The sequence below is a fragment of the Scardinius erythrophthalmus genome (assembly GCF_964197995.2).
Source record: "Scardinius erythrophthalmus genome assembly, chromosome: 2".
In the NCBI taxonomy this organism is placed as follows: Eukaryota; Metazoa; Chordata; class Actinopteri; order Cypriniformes; family Leuciscidae; genus Scardinius; species Scardinius erythrophthalmus.
In genome coordinates, this window is record NC_138222.1 from 50,822,986 (window position 1) to 50,849,258 (window position 26,273).

General features: G+C 35.5%; 1 protein-coding gene across 1 annotated transcript in view; it reads right to left on the reverse strand.

Moving 5' to 3' along the window:
• adamtsl3 (ADAMTS-like 3) overlaps window positions 1–26,273 on the reverse strand; it is a 181,719-nt gene that overhangs the window by 33,841 nt on the left and 121,605 nt on the right. The window contains exons 8-19 of the mRNA XM_081358718.1: window positions 22,958–23,032; window positions 19,572–19,729; window positions 18,409–18,520; window positions 17,109–17,247; window positions 16,910–16,960; window positions 16,114–16,318; window positions 14,972–15,119; window positions 10,147–10,231; window positions 5,655–5,941; window positions 5,284–5,413; window positions 2,514–2,718; window positions 391–573 (exon numbers count right to left, since the gene is read on the reverse strand). Of these exons, the coding sequence (XP_081214844.1) occupies window positions 391–573; window positions 2,514–2,718; window positions 5,284–5,413; window positions 5,655–5,941; window positions 10,147–10,231; window positions 14,972–15,119; window positions 16,114–16,318; window positions 16,910–16,960; window positions 17,109–17,247; window positions 18,409–18,520; window positions 19,572–19,729; window positions 22,958–23,032 (1,778 nt within the window). The remainder of the gene's footprint in view (window positions 1–390; window positions 574–2,513; window positions 2,719–5,283; window positions 5,414–5,654; window positions 5,942–10,146; window positions 10,232–14,971; window positions 15,120–16,113; window positions 16,319–16,909; window positions 16,961–17,108; window positions 17,248–18,408; window positions 18,521–19,571; window positions 19,730–22,957; window positions 23,033–26,273) is intronic.

A 26,273-nucleotide genomic window follows, 5' to 3' on the forward strand; every position in this document is an offset into this window, starting at 1 on the left:
TAAAATAACAGTTTCATTTTATTATATTTATAAATGTAATTTATTCTTGTGTTGGCAAAGCTGAATTTTCAGCATCATTACTCTAGTCTTCAGTGTCACATGATCCTTCGAAAATCATACTAATATGCTGATTTGGTGCTCAAGAAACATTTCTTTTTATTATCAATGTTGAAAACAGTTGTGCTGCTTAATTTTGTGTAAACTGATATACATTTTTTTCAGGATTCTTTGATGAATAGAAAGCACTTACACACAGAACAGCATTTATTTGTAATAGAAATCTTTTGAAACATAATAAATGTATTTACCGTCACCTTTTGTAAATTGAATGCATGCTTGCTTCTTTAAAAAAAAAATCTTGGTTAGAAACACACACATGCAGAAACACACCTTGGACCACTCTCCGCCTTCCAGACGAGGCAGCAGACAATCAGGGTTGTTGCATGTCCTGTGTACGTCGGGTTTGGTTCCAGCGCACTCCTCGTCTCTCAACTTTAGGTAGCTTCCAGTAGCTAGTCTCTGTTTACAGTAAACCTTACGCCACTGCGTTCCTCTGCCACACGAATGAGAGCACTGACCCAGAGATGAAACAAACACCAACAAACAAACACCAACAAACAAATCAACATCAGTCTTTCCCACATATGCTACAACCACAGAGAGCACAGCATGTGAGCGAATATAAACCACAACTCTTGATGTTTACAGTAGAAAAGCCAAATAAAGATGGAAAGTCAGCTATGAAAAGGATTTCACATCATGTTCCATAATCAAATATCCTCAATAACACATTCTCAATAAGAATAACAAAGTGAATTAGTGCTTACGTAAGTCTCTGGCACTTTCTGCTATTTTAATAAAATAAACACATTTAGACAAAAGTCTCTCCTTTCAGTCTCATTGATGTCTAGGAGAAACCACTGAGATACTACAGAGATTTCTTAGACTAAGTTCACACTCTCAGTCCAAATCTGATTATTTGTGTATCTGGTTGGAATCTGATCTAAATTACTGACTGTCCACACTGTGCATCGCAACTGGTGCTCTGATCTGTGTTGGCTTTTATGGCAATGACATTGCGTTGGTGGGCATATGCCAAAAATAACATGGAGGGTTTGAAATGTTGTCTTACAATATGACAATAATGTGTAGCCGCAACACTGGACTACTACGTCTAATGAAGCAGCGGCAGAAACGCAGGAAGCTGGAACGCATGGCTTTTTTTTTTGTGCTGCCTTCTCTGCCGTTCTCAAAATTTAAAGACACTTCATCACTGGACCACAGATATGTATTCCATTATATATTATAATTTTCTGGGTGATCTGCACACCGACAACAACACAACCTTGTTTCTGCAATGGCAAGAAAGTGACATAAGCAATAAAGCAATGCAGAATCTAATCAGAGTGGTCAGACTGAAACAGATTTCAATTAGATTTGAATAGGATTTTAAAATACATGAATGTAGATTGAAATGAATTTGAAATCTAAAATTATATGCACGTTTTTGCCGTTCACACTTGCTAAATATAATCAGATTCCAAACACAAAAATCAGATTTAAACTGACAGGGCTCTATTTTAACGATCTGAAACGCAAGTGTCAAGCGCAATGCGCAAGTAACTTTGTGGGCGGGTCTTGGGCACTGTTGCTATTTTCCCGGCGGGATAAATGAGTCTTGCGTCCGGCGCAAATCTAAAATGGGTTGGTCTGAAGTAGCTTCATTATTCATAGGTGTGGTTTGGGCGTAACGTGAAATAAACCAATCAGAGCGTCATCTCACATTCCCTTTAAGAGCAGGCGCACTTGTTCCATGGCGGATTGCTATTGTAACGGCGGATTTGCCAGGCGCGCGCCAGGAGCGGTTCACAGCCAAGGAGAGCAACGCTCTCGTCACGGCCGTAAAAGAGAGAAAAGTGACATTGGGGATGGAGAAACACACCCAAATTAGCTTCGGTTAAACAGGCGTATGATAATTTGGGTAAATGTGTAAGCTAGATGTATGCTTTTATAATAAATGATCTATCTATCTATCTATCTATCTATGTATCTATCTATCTATCTATCTATCGTAATAATGTATGATTTGCAAAAATGAAAACTGCTGCTTCTGTGTAGATGAGAGAATCAAAGTGTATGCGCGTTGTGCACACGCTACATTGATTATGGCCAAGTATGCGCCCTTAAAATAGCATATGAGTAACATGCGCAACGCGCCACTGACTTTAAACTATTTTTTCCTGGTTAGTGGCGCAATTGTTTTCTAAACCTGCAAAATAGCATGAAGGAACGTTTGCGCTGGAACACGCCTCCTTTTTTGCGCTGAACCGCCCAGGGAGCGCAAGTGTATTTCCTAACTTACCGACGTGCTTCTGTGGAGGGAAAAGTCCGCTTTGCGCAGGTGCAAAATAGGAATGATACATGCGTCGGTGTACAAAGTCAATTGCGCTGGGTGCAAGATAGGGCCCACAGTCTTTAGTAATTAATAATCTAAAATCACAGGGGTCACTAACCTTTTGCCACTCCTCAGCCTCCCAGGACGGTGGACACGCCACCTGGTTGCAGGCCTGCAGTTCTGGAGGTCTTGTGTCCACACAGTCTTTGCTGGACGCCGGTTCAGTGCGGTCTCCCGCCACAGACCTCACGCAGGACACGCCGCGCGTCTGTAGCCCCACACCACATGACACAGAGCACGGGTTCCACACGCTCACCTCCCATCTGAAGAATACACACAAACACACGTCTCACACTACATGCATTCACAAACCATTTTACATTGATGTGAAATACAGGATATTTTAATGAATTTAAGGGTAACACTTTATTTTGATGGTCCCTTTAGACAAAGTAACGTTGCACCTACACATGCCAACCAACACTCACTAGATCATAGTAGATTGTCTGCATAATATCTGCTAACTATTGTGATGGTCCTCCAACAGACATTCTACTGACTATAAGTAACTTTGCAAGTACATGTCAACTTATTCTACTAACCCTAACAGTCTACTAATACTCAACTAATACTCTAATGAGAGTTAACTGACATGTAGGTGCAATGCTCCTTATAGTCAACAGAATGTCTAAAGGGGAACATCAAATTAAAGTGTAACCAATTTAAGATTTTTTTATATTTTTTTTTCATTGGGAACTGATTGGATCATGAAAAGTGGACGTCAATGGAGTTGATTCTACAATGCAGTCAGAACTAAATGTAAAGGCATTTCTCAATACCAAGTAGGAAAAAGTTCGGACTTGCGTCCTGGTAGTTCGGCAAATGGTACAGCAGCATTTTTTTATAACGTCACTTGGCTCGCGCTGGCTACTCTGGTTAAATGTAGGCCTATTTATATTTACAATAAAATTAAATATTTTATAAAACACCCATCTGCCTCTTTTTGAGTATGAAGTATGAAACCTATTAATTTGTGGTTCAGGCAATATGTGCATATATACTCTGATTATCTTCACTGTATGCACATGTAATAAAATGAAATATGACATGAAACACAACCATGACTATTTTTGGTAAATGTCCATTTTAATGATTATAATTCAGTATAATGGTATTAGTATAATACAATTATACCCAAGTAATACCTAAGTATTAGTATAAAGTATATTAATCTATACAATAGGAAATAAAGTCGATCAAACAATTTAGTCAAACGTACAAAGTCAGCGCTCTAGTGCAACGGTACAGAGTTAAATATATGTATAAAGTTATGACACTTAAAAAGATGGCCCATTAGATATAAACAATATGAGTTATATCTCGTGTTTAACTACTACAGAGACATCAGAGCCATTAATATCATTAATAAGCGCTAAGCGCCGGGTAATGGACTGAATCTCACAACTCCGAAAAGGTCTGGCTCCAATACCTATAACAGTAGCCTAAAGCAATGCCAATTGGTTAACCAGTGTTTTATTTTTATATTATCAGTTATCATTTTAATTTTAGTTAAAGTTTTAGTGCTTTTGTTATGTGCTAGTGTCGGTTTCATTGGTTTTAATTTTGTTAATTTTTCTATGTAGCAATAATACTTTTTTACATTATTTTAGTTTTAGTCATTTTAGTACTAAAACTTATTTAGTTGGCAAGGCAACATTTCTTATTTTCATTTATGTTTTTTAAGTTTACGTTTTCCATATAATATTTAGATTTTAGCCTATTTGATAGTTTTATTTAACAATTACATTACTGTGGTTCACATTAACCAACAGTCCATTCAGCCTAAGGGATGCCAGCTGAAAAGGAAGGACGAGGGCAAGTTATTAGTTGCTTTGTTTGACAGAAAAATTTTCAGATAAACATCCACAGATGAATCTTGCACAATTAGATCAAGCAATATGTATAAAGTAAATAGGCTGCATTTTCATTCCATGTTTCATTTAATACAAAAAAGCCAAAAATATTCCTTACCACAATCAAAAGCAATATGTTTATGATTTGGCAAAATATGATTGTATGGAATGTGTATGGTAATGCAAAACATGAAGTTACATTGCTATGGTCTTTGAACTTTACGATCGCTGGCATTCCATCACAATCAAGATCAGAAAGATCCATATGAAAGCGATCATATGTCTTAAACGCTATAGGCATTTCAAATTTTAACAATACAGCCCATATAATCTGAGATAACAATCAAGCTTTTGTCCATTATATTAACTATTGAAATATTCTGAGCCGCAGTACATAAAAAGCCAAATGAAAGATCCAGTAAAGTCATTTATTCCATAATGCACTGCTCTAAAAACCCAGCTGTCCTGTTTTTTTTTTTTTTTTTTTTTTGGCAAATGGTCAGTTAACAGGAAATCACATTATTTTCATCACATGTCCTTATTTTCAGAGTGGCCTGACAAGCTACTAAGATTCGATCTGAATTTGGTCTTTGAACATAATCTAGGCCAGCAGGTTCAATTTTAGCTCCTTGTTAAGGAGCTGGATGAATCATAGGTTTTTTTATTCCACACTTGCCTTTTTTGCACGCAACATCTTTCCTTGACAAACACATTTGGAGTTGAAAGAATGAATTAGTGGCGTTTGCTAAGGCAATGACTATTATTATTGTGCATACTTATTGTTAAAGAGGGTTGTGTGCTTACTTTTTTTTTTTTATCATCAGACTTATGTCTGGCAGTCTTGTGGAGAGATTTAAAATATGTTTTTAAAATGTTATCAAAAGAGACTTAACTGAAGTAAAGACCTAAGACACATCTACAGATCAGAATTTGCAACAAATACATTTTTCCATAGCGATTTCTTTTGGACCGTACCTCGGTGGACAAGGTTGAGGGTTACAGATGCGAAGCAAGGAAGGCAAAACTTTGGAGCCATTGCAGAGTGTGTCCTCGGCAATTTCCTTTTTCAAGGTGCTCACACACCTGACAACAGCCATCTGTTTCCCTGCAAAACAACACTGTGAGGAACAAGGGTTTTGGCAGGGGAGTATTTCAAATCTTTTTTTTTTTTTTTTTTTGTAGCACAGGCTGATCACTATCTGCTCTCTTAGCAATTTTAGATTACATCTGGAAAGCTGGACATGTAAAAATCTAAATTAGTTCTTTAGCAGTAAGAAATTGTTATGTGCATAAAAGCTATTTGGACAGTAAACACATTTCCTCTAATGGGATTCATGGAGACTTACCAACAGCACATGATTCAGAGCAGGGAGTGAAGCCCATGTATTCCCAAGCGTAGTCCTGCTGATCAGGGATCTGCTGGGGTTTCAGGGGTCGCCATGAGTCTGGAGATGCTAAACAGGAGCCTGAATCACAGGTCCTTTGTATGGGAGGCTTGTCCTCGTCACACTCTTCATCAGGTAGTTCGACTTCAGCTTGAGTGAAAGACAGCAATACTTTACATTTCACCTGACGCATTTGAACTCCCGGACCACAAGACACACTGCAGTCCGACCACGGACCCGGGATGAACCTGCACACACACACACACACACACACACACACACACACACACACACACACACACACACACACACACACACACACACACACACACACACACACACACACACACACACACACACACACACACACACACACACACACACACACACACACACACACACACACACACACACACACACACATTATGATTCAGTTTTAAAGATATGCAATTTTTACAACCAGTTTACAAGCACAAATATTAAGGGATTTAAAAGGAGATGTTGTCATGCTATAGTGTTGTCCTCACTAACTGCAAAAACAAATTTGGCGAATCAGGCTGAATCAAATCAAACCCTTCTATGGCAAGTCAAAAACTAAAATCTCCAAAACTGTTGGTCAATGTTAAGTTTAAATGCAGTAACATGTTTCTGACAACAGTATAATGCACTGATCCCTCTCTGCTACATAAATACATATACATATAAAGTCTCGGGGTGTTATTTTTCTTTTTTTCATTCTTCATTTTGCAATTCAGTTGTAGTGCAATATATTTCTTATTAGTGCAATATTTAAAACTGATTACAAATTGATTATTTTTGTTTTATACGTTTAATATTTGTGTTGTATATAACATTGTTTGTGTTGTTGTATAATCCGGCACTAAGGGAAGTACTTCCTAATTTCATTATACATGTTTATAATGACAGAAAAAGATAATATTATCTAATCTAATATATAGATCTTAAATTACGGCAAACTTTTTTTTATTTATATATATATTTATAAGGGAATATATATATATATATATTCTTTTTTTTTTTTTGCTTACAGTGTTTAAAGTGTTTAAACACACATATATATATATACATATATACATATATGTATATATATATATATATATATATATATATATATATATATATATATATATATATATATATATATATATGTATATATATATATATATATATATATATGTGTGTGTGTACATATATTCTTTTTTTTTTTTTTGCTTGCCATAATTTAAGATAGCTGTGTTTTACTCATTATATCAGATTGCTTTGTTGGAAAAATAAAGACCATTAAACTTTAAACACTGTCTCTAATCCTTTCTATAACAATAAACCCAAGTACTATAATAGCTATAATAACAATGAAAACCAAATTGATTTCAAAATAATACCAAGTTATATTGATAAATATAACGTTAACATGGATCAAAAGACTTTGATATTTAAGAGTCAACCACACTTAAAATAAACGTGATCATAAAAATAGATGTGGCAGGGTCTCCTAATGAACCACAAAATGATTTTTCCATATTTCTGGCGAATGGAAAATTACCCTTTTGGAAAATATTGTTGAAATTCATAGCTCGCGTGATTTGTGTGTAATTGGACTCAGGAATACAAGTATGACATGTTTTTTACCACCACTGCATTAAACCCGAGGACTATGATGAACATGCTTCACAGACAGCTTTCGTACCTTGTGTACACTTCTCCCTGCTGTCATTAAATGCAGCTAAAAGACAAATGTGCAGCACGTATCTGTAAAAGTATTTAAGTATTGTGGAAATGTGTTCGCCTGGAGTGGGTGTCAATGCACACCTCATGCCGCCCACTGTCTAAACACTTTCCAGGCTTAAGGAATTAAAGTTTATGAGATCTGTAATTCCACATAAGCCCTAACATGTCATGTTTGGACTAATGTAGGGGTGTCATTCAGGGAATATTATGATGTCAGAACACCTCATGTGATTGAGAAAACAGGCTTGTGTTTTTTCAGGGAGATGAGCGTTGTACTGTACAAGTGTATACAGCCCATTTGGTACATTTTTGTTAGTGCTTTTAAAATGTCTGCCATAACTTCCTTTGCGGCAATCCTGAAAACGCAACACATTCTCATGTTACTTTATGAATTGTGTTAAGACACATTTTGAATGAAACGCCACATTAAATCAAACTTGCGTGATACACTGTCATTTTTTTTTACTGTAATTAAAAACAACATTTATAAATTAGAATGAGTCAAGGTGAATCATTTAAAATGCATTTTAAATAACTAGAGGTTAGTTTTGTTTAAACCTCAAATGCTTGGTACAAGAAACACAACAAGGGTAACTATCAACTAACTGATCATTTTAACTAAAGGAACAACCTTATCCTGATATCACAATATATTAGGCTACGGCACAACAAAATCAACAACACCATATTGATTATTTATGTCCCAGTGCATGCTGGGAATAGAGCCAAGGGGACATTTTAGGATTTAAATGTCTATAAATTTAACACTCATATTATGTTGGATTCACTCAATCTCTTCCTTTGAATTCTTAAATTACTATTTATTTCAGATATTATTTCAGATATGAATAACTATAATAAATAAATATAATGTAGTTGAATTAAGAATTAAAATTAAATAAATGAATACATATAATTTAATTATTAAATATTAAATTCTTAATAAAGTTCTTGCATTCTTATTCATATTAATCAGGTATTATTCAGGTAGCTAGCATGCCAATTTTTTTTACTAAGATACTCAGCAATATTCCCTAACAATGTTGCTCCACCATGATAGTAGTTAGATAGCTTTAGTAGTTACAAGCCATTCATGTGATTACAGTTTGTCATGGGCCTCTTTCCCTAGGAAGAAGTATGTGATCATATGTGGGTGTGTCTCTGAGAGCGTGTATATCAGTGAATAGCACTCAGGAGGGTTCTAATCTCAAGATTAGAGTTCAGGAAGACAACAGTCCTTCCTCAGAGGGTCTCTTCCACTTTTATCTAAGCAGGGATAAGATGTGGCGTGAGACTCTTCAACTACATCCAACCCATAAAATCCAACCACCTAAATCACAGAGGCAAGCGCCCAGCCGTGAATTCCACAGCAAAGTGGACTGGGATCACTTTAAGATAGGGACGAGTACTGAACCCTGGTGCATGCCACCTTAGATCACCCTAAATTTAGTTACACGAGTGATGGAGCAGAACGCAAAAGAAGTGCTGCTATCACTGAGTGATATACTCCTCTAAAGTGAGTAATTCAAGAAGGGTTTGCAGACAAACGGTAGATCTCCCCCACCCCCCGCATGCATATGAACTGAAGCGTTTGTCAATGGCTCTTCTGAAAACCTTTAAACACTTTCACCCCTCATTCTTCTTGTTTTATGAGTCTCTGTGATAAATGCCTTTGGTAGACCGCAGAGAGCAGTGGCTGTCTGGATGCTGGCAGCCCACAGTTCGCGGCTTTCAGTGGGGGTATTGGGGGGTCCATCAAGCTCCCCTGCCAACTATTAACAGGGGTATGATTTCGGAGATGGAGAGGGGGGAAAACTCTAATAATACCACAACAGGAGGCGAGAGTGGCCCGTGGGGCCTTGTTTAAGTAATGAAAGGAAACTGGACACATAGAGGTCAGAACGTAGACACCCTCAACTCGGGTTTCAGTGGCCGTTTTATTCGGATGAAAAACCAGCTAATGAAGCCTGCTTCTTGTCCAGTTCTGGTTGAATTGAGCTTGGTAAAATGCATTTTTACTGACAGCGTGAGGTCACCAGAAATCCTGAGCAACAGGTGAAAAGATTCATCTCTGCAGGTCGAGAATACTTCAGAGTAATATAAAAAATAATATAAAATCAAAGTAAAATACATGACTGTATTGAGTTGTAATGCACAGAATGTGGCGAGACTGTCTTGGGATACCTGAGGATTTATGGTTCAGTGGATTATTGGTTATAAAAGAGAAAAGACTGATTTATATGTTTATTCAGACACTTGTAGCTAGGCCCAGACGGAATCTGCAGACTTTTTCCGCATTTTCTGTACTGATTCTCTGGAAAAATCTGCAGAATTATGAAGAATGGATTTAAACAAGGTAAAATGTGTTAAACTGGACTAAAAGTATACTAGTATACTATATATACAGTTGTGGTCAGAATTATTGGCACCCCTGTTAAATGTGTTCAAAGATGGCTGTAAAAAATAAATGTGCATTATTTATCCTTTTGATCTTTCACTCAAAAATTGTGCAAAAATCTAACCTTTCATTGAAGTGAAAGAATTGAAAGATTCTTACAGAAACATTAAGAAAAGTGCAAGTTGCTTATTTTGATATTGTCAAACCAGTGTAAATATACTGTGAATCCTCCAGTCCTAGAGAAAGGAAGCAATAGAGTGTTAGTGACCATTTAATGTACACTATAACATCATAAAAATAACTCACGTTGGGTCTTCCAAAGCTACTTTGGTTTCTTCCAGCTCTTGAGCCTGTTTCAACCAGGGCAGCTTCGCTTCAACAGGTTGGTTCTCTGGGAAAGCCACAAATACACACACAAACATACAAATATTAATCAATGTTTCTGTTAATTAAACAAGTAAGCATGTATCAAAAAGAGCATTTAGTCTCATGTGTAACCGTAATCTGTTGACAAACATGGAAATTGCCAAGTCTGGTCTTAGCAAAAATGCAAAAGATAACCTTTACAAGATAATCAGTTTATAACATTATGAATGTCCATACTGGTCTGAGCTGGTTTATGTTTGTTACCAGCAAAACATGCTGGTTAAGCTAGTTAAGAAGTCTGATGGGAACACTAGCACACCAGCATCCATTACACTACATAAGCTGCTCTTTTTCATAGGGAATATGACACTAGCCAAACATTGAATTCAAGCTCAAATTTGACATTTTTGAGGCTCATAACTGTAAAAAGCGGTACTTGGCTACTAATCAGAGGCGATTAGTTGAGGGTGGTGTGGAATAAACATCAAAGATCTGGGCTGGTAACCAAAAGGTTGATGGTTCAAACCCTGTAAGTGGTGATCCACAAACTATCATATACTCTTGAGCAAGATGCACAACCTTAGGTTACTCCGAGGAGGATTGTCCCAGCATTAAGTGTTCTGTAAACTGTTTTGGATGAAAGTGTCAGATAAAAGATGAAAAAAAGATAAAGTAAGCCAAATCAGCGCAAGATCAGTGCTGAGGGACACTCAAATTTCACCAGAAACCCTTCCTCCTATGAACATCTGTAGGACCATCACTGGGTCATGTGTCTTACCGAAGGTTAGAGAGCCAGTTTGAACCCGGCTGCTTCTCCCCAGCCCCCCAGCCCAAACACTGCTAATAAAGCTAGACATAAATCTCCATGTGACAACCAAATATTTATGCAAGCAACCATTTATTGATCTGGAACTGGATTATCACAGCTGTTGGTGAATGTGGCTCAGCAGTAAAGTCTTGCTGTAGAACATGCCGAGGGCTCAGGGTTTGGCTCTTGATTTGGGGTTTCTGGGTTTCTCTGATGGCAGACATCCTCACGACTGGCGTGCGGGAAGGTCTAGGTGAAATAGCAGGCAATGGAGCCTCTGTCATTTCAACCCACTGAGTTTTTACAAGCATGTCAGGCTTGAGTTAAGTGTGGAATTGATTGATATGTAGAGAATTATAGGGGGAGAAAAAAAGCATACAGATGTTTGTGATTAAGGTTTCTTGAATTTTGGCACTGTTGCATAGCTGATATTACATTTAAAGGAGGAACACACTATCATTTAAAAGTTTGGGGTTGGTACGATGTTTTTTTTTTTTTTTTACAATGTTTTTGAAAGAAGTCGTTTCTGCTCACCAAGGCTAAATTTATTTAATCAGAAATTCAGTAAAATGATAACATTGTGAAATAGCATTACATTTTTAAAAAACAGTATTCTATTTTAAAATATTTTAAAATGTAATGTATTCGTGTGATGCCAAAGCTGAATTCTCAGCAGTCTTCAGTGTCATATGATACTTCAGAAATCATTTGAATATGCTGATTTAGTGCTCAAGAAACATTTATTATTATTATCAATGTTGAAAACAGTTGTGCTGCTTTTTGTGGAAACCGTGAAACTTTTTTTTCGGGATTATTTAATGAACAAAGTTAAAAAGAACAGCATTTATTTGAAGCAGAAATCTTTTGTAACATTATCAATATCTTTACTGTCACTTTGATCAATTTGATGCGTCCTTGTTGAATAAAAGCATTAATAAAAAAATAAAATAAAAAAAACTTACTGGCTCCAAACTTTTGAACAGTAGTGTATTTCATTAAAAAAAGAAAACACTACTTACTCTCATGTCACTCCCGACCTGTACCATTTCATTAGTTCAGTGAAACACAAAAGGGAAAATTCTGAATAATCTTCAAACTGCTCTTTAGATTTGAAACGACATGATGGTGAACTATTTTTTTGGGTGAATTATTCCTTCAATGAAAATTTGGAGGATTTAAGCAAAGCTTGTAAATGTAAAACACGTGTGAGGAGGAAAGTGTTAGACGTCGAGATGACAAACACCTCCTGTTATGTGGCAAAATCGTGCCTGAACTCAAATGTCTTCCGTCTCGGCTAAGGGAGTTTGATTCATGAGCAGACGGGACTATGTTTGGCATGACTTGGAATGAAAAAGAAGTACATTTTATTCATGTACTCAGACAAATCACTTCAACTAATTACACAAGACTTTATGAAAAGTGGGTCTTGCCAAAAAGACGTAACATTACGTAACATTTAAGTGAGAAAAGACATGGTCACACGGAGAGACAAAGATGGAAATGTTATTGAGCAGAAGTAGCATAGAGTTCTCAGTTGCTTAGGAAATAATAATAATAATGTTAATGTCATTTTTTTGTTTTGAACAATGCATTTTTTAAAGTGACACAAATTCTGATTGTTTTTACTACTACTAATGAATGGATTATGGCTATGAATGTGTTTAAGAACAAAAAAATTTAAAACAAGAAATACAGAATTATATAGCGCAAAGGGTCTAAGAATAAAACGGAAAAAAAAATGTCTAAGGAGACGTTAAAATACTGATATATATATATATTTATATATTAGGGCTGTCAAAAGATTAATCGCGATTAATCGCATCCAAAATAAAAGTTTGTGTTTACATAATATATATGCGTGTACTGTGTATAATTATTTTGTATACATAAATACACACACATGCATGTATATATTTAAGAAATATTTGCATACATATACTGTATATATTTATATATAATTTATATTATATATAAATATAATTTTTTATATATAAATGACACATTTTTCTTAAATATATACAAGCATGTGTGTGTATTTATATATACAAATTTAATTATACACAGTACACACACATATATTATTTAAACACAAACTTTTATTTTGGATGCGATTAATCGCGATTAATCTTTTGACAGCCCTAATATATATATATATATATATATATATTTACGGACATATTGTGGATCATTGACTCAAATTGAACAACTTGAATTAATCTCCAATACGAAGAAGGGAATTTTAGTAGTAGAAACTTGAAGGGTTCTGTCAGGCACTTCATATATCAAACCTTTTAGAGGTTCCCATCATGGGATCATCTAATTTGTTTTAATTCATTTAGAATTGTAATAAAATTTTGTGAATAAACAGCTCGTAAAAATACTTTATCACTAGTAAAAACTGCTAAAGATTAAAATAGTATGCAACCATTTAAGACATTTCTTCTTATATATAACCTTTTGTGGCACAAAGAAGTCAAGAACCCTAGGATTCTATACGGAACCCCACTGAACCATTGTTTCTTAATTCCACGGGTGGCTAGGAGAAACAACTGAGATCATAATGAGCTATCAAAACAGATTTCACTTCTCATGCTTTTTTCCTACAGGAAAGACAGAGAAAAATACTCAAATAAAAAAAAGCGATAGAGATCTGACAGGAAAATAAAGTGACAGACAAGGACAAGTATCAGGAATTAATTAACTCCACAGCAAGAAACAGCTCTAAAACACACCGTGACTGACTCTTGATGAGCTCAGAGTGTCTGTCTGCACTTAAGGAGAATTTCATATTCAGATCACACATTACTTCATGAGCGTCTGTCTGTGGCACACTCCACTCTCCTCTCTGACAGCTGCAGACACTGACTGTTGCCTAATGGAGAACACTTTGGCTGTGTTCCAAGTCTGGTGAGCTTCCTCACTGCCAACTGCCTACATAGGCAGCAACCTCATAAGTGAGCATTTTGGAAGACTATCTAGACAGACGGGAATTCTGTACCTTAATCATATACAAATGATATTAATGATAAACATTTCTTTCCTGCAGTCAATCATCTTTTCAGGGCACATTCTCATTACATTCTCTGTGATAGACAGATGCAATGGTGCAAAATGGGGTTTTCTAAGAGAGCAGCATAATTTTACCATTAAGTTTTGGAACAGACTTCTAATTGAAATGCTTCTCTGAAGCAAATAAGTTCTAAACAAGTATTTTAATCATATCAATGTTTCAATGTTAGTTTTCATTAGTAGATGAATGGCACTTAACAGTGACTGCTCACTTTATCAGTGGCCTTGGCTCCAGATTTAATAACCATTTCTTTTTTCTGAAGGCAGAACATTCTTCAGTAGAAAGTTCAAAGCCTGAAACTAAAGAAAATAACCAGCTACAATAAATCACAATATTGAGGTAGGCGCACTTTGAAAGAAAGAAGGCAGCATTGAATGTACATGTATACTTCACAAAAATGCATTGTGACAAGATCAGTGAAAACGGTGAAAGAAATATTAATTTCATTTAATACTGAAAAGAGTTCAGAAATGATCAATCCATTTAAAAATTCACCCAGTATTTGTGTGTGCTGTGTATTTTCAATGCTTATTAGAGATGTGGTTCTCAACAGCACAATTCCAATGGGGTCACAAAATAACTTTTCATTATTATTTCAAAACATCTTTAATATAAGCTAAAACCGCTAAAAACTAAGAAGAAATATATGGTCAGAGCAGTTTATAACTGCTGCATGTTGTTATCTTAGCAAAATGCTAACATCAAACGTAGTTGGAATCATTTAATCTCGCATGAGTTTCATGTGCAGTTCCTGCCTATGTAGAATGTTTCAAATCTGTATAAGCTATTTCTGTTAGGATGCTGACCTATGTAGCCAATAGTATCTCACTCAATTGTGGGTCTCTTTAAAAGATCTGTTTTATTAATCAGATTTTTGTTGTTTCTACCTCGTGGTTTGTGGCAGGCGACGGGGACCAGGCAGTCCTCTTTGATATGGGGTTTGAGGTGCGGATTGCAGCCGCCAGCATGCTGCCCACTGTGATCCACACACAGCACAACTCTGTACCGCAGACCTGGGCCACAGGTAACCGTGCACTGGATAGTACAAATACAAAAACACATAATACGTATTGTGAAAGCACCATACAAATTAAATTGAACTGAATCTGTCCATGTACACCAGGAGTGAAGTGAGAAGCACATACAAATAAAGGGCTTGGACAGTGAAAGTGAAACACTGGCTAATATAGTGTTGGTGGTTTTATGCCTATATATGCACAGACTGGTTGACAATCTTCAGTAGCTGCGTTTACATGGACACTAGTAATCCGACTGTAATCGGACTTCTAGCATAGTCAGAACAAGAAATCGTAACGAATTGGCCAAATCCGGATTGTTAGGGGTGGTTTAAACCTTGTCTAATCCGATCGAAAGGACATGTAAACACTTGGTCGCATACTGGAAAGTACTGCGTATGTGCAATGATGTAGAAATGACGTATGATGTGAGGAACTAGCTGTTGTTGTTGTCCTTCTAATATTCTCCTTCCACTCATCATCTGTGAAGTGAAGCAGGACGTCCCACCAGTCATTGTTTCGGACTCTCATCCACAGATGCCTTGTTTTGGGCGCAGGAATGGGCATTTTTACTGCTTGATCAGCAGCAGGGCAAAGCTGTTCATGTGCTCGTCGTCTCCTAACGCAACTCAACCAGGCCTCGTCCCTTTTTTTTTGTGTATACCCTGTGCGGGAATTATTTAAATAAGGAATATTATGTTTATTCCTGGAAGAATACTCAAGACTACAATGGAGGCGTTTCAAGGAGTTCAGAAACAGTGCTTATTGATATAGAGAAGAACTCCCTTTGGAGTGACTTTGTGCTTTGTACATTTACAGACCTTTTTCATGCTCAAACAGCAACCTTATACACTAAACAAAGTTGGAAATGTAAAAAGCATAATAGGCCCTCTAAATCAGTCACTTACAGTATGTGCTTTCCTTTGAGTTAGGACACAGAAACATCTCACTAGGCTGAAGAACAGATCTAAAGATGGTCATTGGTGATCAGAAATGGAAGAAAGGTCACTTACCTGAGACCACTCCATGGCCATCCACTGTGGACACTCAAAGGTGTTGCAGCTCTGTTTGCTGAACGGTCTTGGGGAGTGTGTGCACTTCCACTCCTCTACCTGCACAATCTGACCGTTAACGTCCTCCTCTACACACACCACGCTTCTCTCCTGAGAGCCCCCTCCACACGACACTGAACACGACGTCCACGGGTTCTGCTCCCACCTGCATCAGTATTATCCAAAAATATCTGTTCGTATTAGTGTATACAGGAAGTACTAATTTAGTAGATGAGCAGTAACTTTATGTAATGAAATGTGATAACTTTTGGAGACAAAGTGTCAACAATGTGAAAATAGAGTAAAACAGCAATATTGTGAAATATTATTACAATTTTAAATAAAATAAAATGTCATTTATTCCTGAGATGCAAAGCTGTTTTTTCAGCATCATTACTCCAGTCTTCAGTGTCACATGATCCTTCAGATATCATTCTAATATGATGATTTGCTGCTCAAGAAACATTTATTATCAATGTTGAAAACACTTAATATTATTGTGGAAACCGTGATGCTTTTTTTTTTTTTTTGGATTCTTTGATACAACTTTTGTTGATCACTTTTGAACAATTGAATGTGTCCTTGCTGAATAAAATGTAAATTTCTCAAAAAAAAAAAAAAAAAAAAACAACCTTTAAATAGTAGTGTGTCTGTATCATCCAAAAAAACACAAAGCTATCCTTTGTATATCTATCCTATTGTGAGCAGTAAGTGTGCTGTGATATACATGCTGTACACGTAGTAAATAACTTCTTACCGCGGTAGAGGCTGGAAATGGTCATAGGGCATCACTTCCTTGAAGCCATCACTGCAGAGAAACACACACCATTAGCCCTTGGTCACACAGTCATTATCCACACTATAATGAGCTCATGCACAGGAAGTCTAATGCATCCTTCACTCATTGTGTTTTGTCATGGAGAGTGTGTTGCAGAGATCGATAAGACAGAACCAGCCTTTCGAGGCAGGGATCCATGTTGCACTCCTTGAGTTTGGGTGTAGGTTTGGTGTTCTCTGGGAAGCTGTGGCACAGGTGTTCTGCAACCGATTTGTCGTAACGAATGTCCATGCAATCAGCCGAATTGAGCTGATAACCTTCAGAGGCGAAACAAAGCAACATTAGCTATGGTTTTATGACAATAGCATAGTATAGACAGCATTTTAAGTAGTATGTGCAGCATTGTAGTTGTAGCTGAGACCTGGAAGAGTTGTCAACATGTCGTGAAGACTCTTTTAGAAGACGCTTTTTTTAAGAGCGCTTTAAGAGTTTTAGCACTGCGAATCCACTTCGAATCCAGCAAATCCAGCAAAGTTTGCATGCACTTCACAGAGAAGAGAACTCACGCTGGAATTGATATGGAAAAACCGACGCCATCATTACTGCTCGTATCACTGTGTATTAAGTGCTGAAGAAGCCTCCGGAGCTGAAATTCAGATATGGTAGCAGGCATTTCATTTCCGACACGCGCTGTAAGCGGTAGACCAATCACAAAAGACTGGGCCATCTGACCAATCAGAGGATAGTAGGCTCACGGAAAGGAGGAGTTTAGAGAAACTGAATCTTCAAACAAACTGTTTTCAGACTTTTTGAGAAATTAGGTGATATGCCATGTATATTATGAGAAAAAGAAAGTGATTTTTGACCTTGGATCCATGTAAACCTATTGTACGAGACCTCCAAAACTAAATTAGAAACCTTTAAAATAGCATAATGGGGCACTTTAATGCATATAGATACCAACTCAATTATTTGCCAATATTAGAGATTTTTAATTTATCTGTTTCAATATTGGTTGATATTGGATATATTTCAACAGATATTGGATGTTTAGTTGTGCAGATAATTTCCCCTATTTTTCTATTAAGATTATTCATTTGGTTTCATTTAATGCTCACTTAAAGTTTTAAAAACACTAACCATTAATTTACTCTGTTAAATGTATTCTTTAGCAAATAAATATCCATGTTCATATTGTACATTATAAGTTTGTGATGCCTAAATCCACGTGTTGCTTTTAATTTTAGTTGTTAGTGTTTTATTTTTAATTCAGACAAAAAGAGTAAACTTTTAATAATTTTCAGATTATTATTATTATTATTATTATTATTATCAGTATCGAACAGAATTGTAATTATCCCAAATTTAAAATGATCATACTGTAGGTGTGCTGAATGAGTATTTTTGATGTATTCAAATCACTGTGAATTATTAAAAATGGCCATCTCTAATTAAGAGGAATAATCTTTAGCACTTACCCCCACCACAGGTGACAGAGCAAGGGAAAAAGTCAGTTTCTATCCACTGGTAGCGAATGGGCTGGTAGAACATAAACTGCATCACTGTGTCTTTAGGGCCAGCATATTTTACCTGAGAAGAACCGATATTCACTTATAATGTGCCTGATACGATCACTTCCTTTTAATAGTCACATTCATAATCACATCACAAAAAGAGATAAAAGCCATTCATTTTGAAAAACCAAATTATTTTGACATGTATAATAATTTCCTCAAGGGGCCACAGTCCAACTCCTGATTTCCATATGAAATGCAGCATGCATCATCTTGCACTGAATATCCTCTAGTCTTGATTTCCGGAGCTGTGATGATTAGTTAAATACTGTTTGCATGCTGCTGCAATTAACTAGAGTAATGAGTCATGTCCAATTACTGTAAAGCTGTAGTGTCAGAACTAATCATGACTCTTCAGGTCGTGACATGAGAAAGTCTAGCATGATTACAGTCATATTGTGCCGTGTTTACAGTTTCACATGGAGAGTAAACATTGATTCTCTTTGCTGCTTTAAACTCATAATGAAGCTTCAAACTGAGTTTGCATGAAACTTTCAGAATCCTTGCTATAAAAATAAAAAACTAAAACCCAAAAGGTTCATGATGGAACAATAGTTCATGTTTGTGAGATGAATATGATGTACATGTTTGGTATATATTGAATGGTATGTAATAAAATAAATTACAATATATAAATAAATATACAAATAATAATTATATATCATTATTATTTGTATACAGTATATATCTTATATATTATAAATTAAATAAAAAATATTTATAATTATTATATATAAAATAAAATAAAATAAAATAAAAACATAATCGAGATTACAACAGACCATCCACCTATGTTCAGCATTACATCTCCTTTTGTATGTTATGGAAAAAATAAAATAATGCAGGTTGGAACAAGCAAATGATGATAGAAATAAAAAAAATGTGAAACTAGACCTATAAAATCTTAAGGGGTGAATCAAGTACATTTGTTAATAAGGTTGGAAACTCCAACACAAGAGAAAATACCTACCCATTGAAAAGAGCAAATATCTCTAGCTAAGAGTTTGTGCTGCTTTCTAGTACCACTTGCAGATAGATAGCTCTACTGTTCGGTTTTCATTACACACCTTAATGGTGAAGTCTGCAGACAGCGGTCCGTAGCAGCGGAGTGTCTGTCTTTCTGCTCCTCTCTGATACTCCACCGTATTGTTGCCCAGAGTATGAGAACCTGAAGAGCTGAACACAACCTCTTCTCTCCGGCTGTTTGGTGCATGCGCTTCAATCACTGAAATGGGACATTTCAGGTTCTATAAATGATACTGGGGTATTACCACAGAAAAAATATTGCTACTACCTGAGAGATATTGCTGAACCAGGTGCCCTGAGACACCACACCTGTCTCTGTGACAGTGCTAGAGTCTGAAAACAGCAAAAACTGTCAGTGGAGCGGTTCACACTTTTTCTCTAAACAGTAACACCGCCAATCACACTTTTAGAGGGTGGAGATTTAGACTGAGGTGTGGTTGAAATTGCTTGCTGCTTTTGTAAACCACAAACATTTCACATAATCTACGAAAATCTTTTTAATTAACGAAGTTACACCAATGACCTAAATAGTGAAATTAGGATAAGAATTTGGGTCTTTTTGGCTATTTTTAATGATAAAGAGGACAGGAGATGTGGTGGAATTAGTGCTGTCAAATCGATTAATCGCATCTAAGATAAAAGTTTGTGTTTATATAATGTGTGTGTATATACTGTATAACATTAAACATTGAACATTGAACATTAAATTCATTTTGTTCACAAAACTCTTCTTTTTTTTCAATAACCAGTAACACTTTACAATAAGTTTCCATTTGATAACAATTTGTTAACTAAGTACATTAGTGAACATTAACTAATGATGAAAAATGCTTATAAAGCATTTATTAATGTTAATGTTCATTTTAACATTTACTAATACATTATTAAAATCAGAAGTTGTATCTATTAATATTATTTATTTTACACACACAACCCCCCATATCCACACACCCACAAACACCAACCCCCCACATTCAATGTTTCAAGTCATAAAATACTTGAAAATTTCAAATATAAATAAATGTATTTCCGTTGTTTGCACATTGATACATCGTTTTGAGAATAATTGCAGATCCTTCATGTAAATAAAGCAACAGAACAACGTGTTAGCGGTGAGGGAAAATCAAACAAATGGTCAAAGCGGCTAGAGAGCGTCTGGCAGCAGCTGAATATAATTATGCCTTCTTCTCGAAACAACTCACAAAGACATTCAATTCCCACATTGTCGTTGTTCTGACAAAAAAAAAAAAAGGCAGTTAAAATGTATTTGCTTAGTCAAATGGATTGAATGAGGATTTTTCTGTGATGTGGTAGATTACAGATTAGAAAGGCTGTGTTAAGTACTTTTAGCAATGGCAATTATTGGAACATTACAAAAGAGCCATCATATCTACAACATCTCAATGCACAAATCTATAGGGAAAGTTCATAAACTTGGCTGTTATACAGTAGATATTGGATTCTACTGTATGTTTTTGTTTTCTTGATTTTTTCTAGTCTTTTAAGGTATTATCTGTATTTTCTCATTTATTACGTGAGCTTTGGGATAGAGCCATCTTCAGGTCACTCAAACCCCAATTTGAAACATCGGACGAGCCAAACACCCACTAAATACCCTGTAGTTTTTGATGGAGATCTAGTTTGCAACCAAAAAGAAGTAATGGGCAGGTTATAGGGTTTAGATATCTGTGTGTGTAGTCTGAAACGTGGTTTTCTACAGAACGGAAGTGTGTATTTGTGTGAGTGTGGGTCCATCGGATGTGGAACGGTACTTTGGGATTGGACTTCGGCATACTCCGCGTGTCCGTTATGGAAGTCTGCTAGATTACTGGCTCTGTCTCCATCGTACTGGGCTTTCAGCCACCACAAATTAGCCTGCATGAACACTTCATTCTTCTGCTCTATCCTAAAGTTCCCTCAAACCTCTTAGCATTTGTCCAACTCAGGTAATAGGAAATCTCTTTTCTCTTTTCTTTTTCTTTTTTGGTCTTTCAGGCTAGATAGATATAGAAAATCCATATGCATTCCCACACTGAGCTACTACACCAAGTGACTGTGTCAAATACAGTTTGGCCGTGTCACTGTGGAGGCATTGTGAAGTTCAGACTTTAGACTATATTGCAGATGTTGGAAGAGCTCTTTGGAAATACCTCAGAAGACCCGTGACAACTTTCTGAGAGGGGCAAAGCTATTATAAATTGATTAAAATGCCCAAATGTAAAAAAAAAATACAAAAACAACACAAATGACAGTGTGAGAGGTAAGACTTTCATCGAAGGTTTGATTTTGTGTACGTATGCAGTGAAAGTTATCCCAGATAACTAAATTAATTTCTAATATAATATTACAATCCTATTGAAATATAATACATTTAATCAAATATAGTATATTCTTTATTAAAGTACTGCTTAAATGTGGATGAATTTTATTGTATTGGCATAAAAAATAAGCCCACTCCTTTAGTCATCATAGTGTTTCCAATAGGATTTTGTGAGACTGTGGTGGGTGGACCTTGGTCCCTCTGAGGAGGGTCCGCAGGCATTTTATTTTGGTGGAAAACTTCTCTGAAAACAGGTTTACAAGGTTTTAGAGGTTTACAGGCCGCCACAGGCTAGATAATGAATGGGAAATGCTGAAATAAAGTTACAATACAATTCGCAAATAAATAAATAAATAAATAAATAAATCAGGGTTTAAAACATTTCATTAGAAATATTGCATTTGCAATAAACTGAAATAAGTTTAAGTTGAAGCACTAAAATTATTAACTGGAAATCAAACTAAAACTGATAATACAAATTAAACATAAAAAAACAATTTTTAAAAAACAAAAACAAAAAATAATAAAATGACAAAAGCACATAATGAAATTAAGATAAGCTAAAATTAGCATGAAAACTAAAAGTATACAAATAAAAACTGATTCAAAATATTAATAAAACTAAAATAACCCTGAAATAAAAAAAGATAAAGTATAAAAACCACAAATAAGGTGCTTTACTTTCTTTAGGATAAATATAATGTCTCATATTTCAGCTGATTTTAGGATGAAATAGGATTTGTCATTCGAAAGATTCCCGATGGTGTTAACTGTCAGATTTCAGAAATTCTCTCTGGAACAAAAACTAGAGTGTGGAAAAACTAGCAACTTCTTGACAGCTGAATGTCACCTTGCTATCTCTGGAAACACAGTGAGACACTATTATAATTGCACTCTAAGGCATCGGCCCTGTGGCAGAACACTGGATTAATTCATATTATTAATGTTGATTCTCCAACAAAATCCTTTGACAAGTGTTAAATGGCTTCTAACCGCCGGATTAAGTCGAGACTTCATACATCATAGTTTTATGACAAGTCACGAATTAGACCCAGAAGCTGTGAAACACCACAGATCTTTGTATAAAGTTAACATGTATAATCTCACCAATCATGTCCGGTCCCTTGGCTGTGATTCTGAGGCCTCTGCTACCCATCGGCACTTCTATCACCGTCTTCATGGCTGAAGAAGAAGAAGAATCACAAACCAGAGACTCATTAAAACAACACATAATACCGTGACTGCATCCTACCATGGTATTGTGGCAGATGTGTGGGATATTCATGTAGAGCTTTATTATATTATTAATGTAGACATGTATTAAATGTATTAAAGGAGTAGTGGAATATAATTACAGTATTTTTTTGAGTAAGCCATAGCATTTGTGCATTTATACTAAGAGTATTTAGGCTACTGTTTTTCATACAAATACCATAGAAACCATATAGTTACATTTTATCATGGTATTGAGGTGCTATATGCATGGTTTTAACAGTGGTTATCAAGATCTTAATGATCATAATGATCTACTATGGAATTTTAATAAAACTCAAACAGACAGAATATTTAAATTTTACAATATAAAAATGAAGTTGTTACAATTTTTACTGTTTTTGTTAATGAGCATAAATTTGCACCTGCATCCAAACTCAAGCTACTGCCAAATGTGTGTTTCTAAGAGACAAAACGTGTAATATTATTGATACTGCCGCCTGCACTGCAAACTGTGTTGAAGCAATGTGCCAGCAAAGTCAGACTTGAAACAAAATCACCCATTAGCACACATGCAGAAACTAAGAAATTCATTTGTCAATTAAGATATGTATTTTGTTAAAGAAAAATGACTGGAAAAGTGTAAAGAATTAAAAAAAGTGAAGTGTTTTTCATGTTCTGACAATAAAGAGTAGTTTAAAACCACAAATAACTTTCACTTAGGAGCAAAAATCTGCTTTAAACTTGAAAGGAATAAAGATTTGACATTTATTGTATAATTATAGATGTCGACTGATATGAAAAATGTTATATTGATAATGTTTTTGGCCATGTCTCCCAGCCCTAGTTTATCAAAAAAAAAAGAAAAGTTTTGCCTCAATTGAGCACATTTTTAGAATGTATGCGCATCTTGCCGTTTCCATCCAGCATTTTTTATTCTGCGATAACCCAAAATTCTAGTGTTGAATGACATACAGTATGCAGTAAGTGAAGTATATGCAGTGTTTCACTCCAAACACAGTTCGGAAATACAGCATCCTTCACAGTTCATGTCAGTATCCATTGTGCACGTAAATACAGTCATTACACGTTTGAGAGTAAATGAGTTGCAAACACACAGACACTGCAACTCTGACACGCTTAATGTGTTCGACCTCTCTCCATAAAAAAAAAAAAAAAAAAAACATTTGTGGCTTCCCAGTGTACTGCTGAAAAAAGAAAACCCACCAATTTCCAGCTCAGTAAACAGAAAACCACAACAGAGAGCAGCTTGAGTGCTTTCAGTTATGGTTGGATTGAGAGCGTTCTGTAAAAGCAAGCGTAATGGGGGTAATGGAGAGAATGGGGTTGAATACAGGAAATCTCTCCAGTTACTCATCTCTACTACTTTTTTATTCTTTATTTAGATTTCTTATACACAGAGACTTATTACAGGGATAATCCCCTGGAGCAAAGGAATAGTTCCCCCATGAAATGAAAATTCTGTCATTATTAACCCCACTCATGTTTTTCCAAACCTACTTGTTCCCTAGAACAAAAAGGGAGAATTTTTTGGAACTGGTTTGGAACAACATAAGAAATTAAAGAATTTTCTCTCTTCTTAAAATCTTTTTTCTTAAAATATGATCATGCATGATAAAAAAAAAATATATTTTCTACTATGAATGCAATATTATTATAATATTTACCTTAAAAAAAATTATGACTGTCACTCATTTGTGGCATCAAACAGTCTCCCCCAATAAAGTTTTTTTCAATTTTATCAACTCTGCCTGGTTATTAAAGAGCATGTTTGATATAAAATGTGAGACGTGTATAGAAAACAATGAAAAATCAATGTTTTCAAACAGTTTTTTTTTTTTTGTGCTTCATTTCCAATCAAGCTGTAATTTTATAAAAATATGCAAAAAGTTACAATACATGAAATTTCACAGTGGACAGATTACAATAAGGTCTTAATTTCCTTAAGGAATTTTCAATTAAAACACGCATACTACTGTACGGCTAAATTCATGACATGCAAATTATCCACAACAAGGCAAAGTAATCAGCCATTTTATATAACCGGGATCTTGCTCAAGTGACAAAATGGATAATCATGCCTTGAGGAAATCTTAAAAATATGAAAATGCATGATAAAAAAGATTAATTATTACCTATAAAATATAAATTCATAACATGCTTGCTATGAAATTAGCAACAAAAAGGCAAAGGGAATCAGCTATTTTATTATTAAAATGTTTAAAATGTCATTTCTATCACTGTCATTTGCACCACAGAACGCTTTTAAAAAACACAGCTCATTTGAGATGTGGTGAGAATGTTCATGATTTTCAAAGAAAATTACAAAAATGAAAAAAAAAAAAAAAAATGATGCATGTATTATAGCCCTTGGAGATTTTTTGTGGTCAAATAAATAAATTAGTAAGGATGTAAAAAGTGTGTTTTTTAAGTTTTTTTTAAAGTGCCCCTGGTTTCAACAGCAAACACCTTAGCTTGTAGCCTGGCAAGCTACAGCTTTCAAAGTAGCTTCCTTAATAACTTCTTTAACTGAGACACCTTTGGGTCAAATATAAAGCGAGTGGCTTGTGTAGATGCAAAGTGCTAATGCCGTTTATTGCATTAGCAGGAATTGATGTAGGAAAAGAGGTGTTTTTCCCTTCGCTCTGCAATCCTCACCGCATCCAGCAATTATAGGGCTTGGAAATGCACCAACATCATGGGAGCCCCAAAATATTTACTTTTGGAAACATATATAGAAAGTACTGGAATTTATTGCTATAATGAAAAAAGTTTCAGACACCAGTCAGTTGTAAACAGGGTAAAAAATGCCCAAACAATGCTGTGTTTCAAAAAAAACAATAAAAAAACCCAAGACGTAATTGCCCTCACTTTAAAAATAACCCAACCATGCAAGTGTGACTTCAAATTTGTTTATAACGATGGAGAAAAAAGTAATCTAATGTGGCTAACTGCTCCACAAAAGATGCATCGACCCGCAAGTAAAATTAAAAATCACACAAACGTTCCCATAATGCATCTGTGTTTCTATCGCTCTCCTTTAAATGCAGAAATGAGTCTCAAAGGAATGAATTAAAAGAGCCAGAAGCTCATTAGCAGCTTTATTGCATTTTAATATTAACAGATCCATGTGACGCTCTGGAATCCTGACAATCATCCAGCCCGGATTGAAGTCTTTTGGGGAATGACC